General features: G+C 41.9%; 1 protein-coding gene across 1 annotated transcript in view; it reads right to left on the bottom strand.

The window, feature by feature from the left end:
* Positions 1-1225: 1225 nt before the first annotated feature.
* LOC108797670 (NXPE family member 2-like) overlaps positions 1226-1827 on the bottom strand; it is a 4938-nt gene continuing 4336 nt past the window's right edge. Inside the window, exon 5 of the mRNA XM_018569311.1 lies at positions 1226-1792. Within this exon, the coding sequence (XP_018424813.1) occupies positions 1248-1792 (545 nt within the window). The 3' untranslated portion in view covers positions 1226-1247. The remainder of the gene's footprint in view (positions 1793-1827) is intronic.

Here is a 1827-nt window from a genome sequence, read left to right as displayed (position 1 = left end):
CGTTGATTACTGTAATCACAGTAGATTAAAAAAAAATGTTTAATCAGTTTTGGTTTAATACCAATTAATAAAGAGTATAAATGTGCATTTCAAATGGCTTTTCAATGAAGAATATACTGAGAGATTAACTCATAATGAACAAGGTGTATGTCTTTTGACTGTAGAGCAGTTCACAGTGTGATTTATTATCCTTCAAAGAATGCAATGTCTCATTGCATCCTCTCTCTTATCTCCCTTGTGATGGTCTCCAGGGAGATAAGATACAACTGTGCCAGATGGTAACACAAAGATTAATTTAATAATGTGCAAAAAGCAATGACATACGGTAACAAAAGAATTTCGGAGCACCTTTTATTGGTCTGACTGCTCTAAATTAAACCTGCCTTTGTCTAAGCAGAGGAAAGCAGGTTTACTTAAATGTCGTTCCCCCCAGCTGCACCTATCTCCCCTTCTCTCCCCCACTGTTCTGCTCATTCACCGGAGCAAAGAGAAGAAGACTCAGAAGACCTGTGTAAGTTTTAAATTGACCTTGGAGCCTACACGAGGCTAATTACTCTCTCCCCACCGCTACGTGACAGCTGTGATGTCTTTAGATTGGCTGCTTGGGCACCAAGGCTGCATTATGAAGGGTAGAGATGCTCCCCATACCTGGAAGTAATTCTCTGCACTGCAAGAATAGTGATGAGTAGTCAGGAAGTATAGAGAAGGTAATTGTATGTAGGTTTGCGTAGGAAAGCACAGGCTCACTTTAAACCACATCCTCTAAAATGAGGTTGTGTCAGGGCATACCCAAACCTAGTCTCTAGACCTCAACATGATCTGCCAAGGAGCCCACAACGTGGACCTTATGATAACATAGCCTATGTCTTAAAGGTCCTTTTTTATTTTCCAAAAAAGAAGATCGAAACACATCCAGAATACTCTGAAAAGAATGGTGGACTTATTCGATAAAACAACGCAAGAAGAAAAACCTTCTTAGCACCCAATAAAGGTTAGTTTTATATTGGTTTGGCTCTATAGAGATATGTGCTTTGCCCTTTCCATGTTTTTCTGGGTACGTTCACTTGTCTCCTTGTTGTTCTAGAATCCACCAAGAAGAACATCCTTGGCTATGGAAAGAAAAGCCTCAGATTAGGCCTACTTGGGCTGTAACTTCCACCACCACTAGGATAATTGGTCTGAAAATAGTGCTGATGTTACTAATAATCCCCCTTCCAAAGTCTTTATCATGCATCTTGTGATGCAAGCTATGCAGCGAGTGTGAAGGACATGCTGATGATGTTCTGTAGAACTTCCAAGGGAGGATGAATGACATTGCACGCATAGGCAATGGTCATGTCCAAGCCATCAACAAACCCAACGTTCAACCCTTTAAAAATCTCCCGGAGTGCCAGATACTGGACATGGCCATGGAAGTCACTGAAGCGCTCCATGTCGATGTCAAACTCACGGGCGTTCTCCTCCTTTATGATCACTCTGGTGCGCGGACTTCGGATAAAGAGTCGCTCTATCGCTCTTCGTACATTAATCGCCGACCTGATGAAGGTCCGAAAGGGGAAAGGCCTGAAATGTTGACCCAAAGTTAGAATGATAATGGTGTTTTCTCCTCCACCAACCTGGTCGATCTGGCGGGCCATGTAGGCATCTTCTTTGATGGAGTAGAAGGTTTTGCTGACAAACGGAAAAGTGTGTTTCTTCCACTGGACGTATATGAACTTTTCCAGATTAATGGCCAGAAGAGTCTTTTGCCAGGACTGCATCTCATCTTCCGTGTGATTGAAGTAATCAACAACTTGAAGAATAAAAAGCCATTAGTCATTTAAACAA

Source organism: Nanorana parkeri, unplaced genomic scaffold (genome assembly GCF_000935625.1).
Source record: "Nanorana parkeri isolate BGI_ZX_2015 unplaced genomic scaffold, ASM93562v1 scaffold1320, whole genome shotgun sequence".
Classification (NCBI taxonomy): domain Eukaryota; kingdom Metazoa; phylum Chordata; class Amphibia; order Anura; family Dicroglossidae; genus Nanorana; species Nanorana parkeri.
This window is presented reverse-complemented; position numbering and strand designations above follow the sequence as displayed.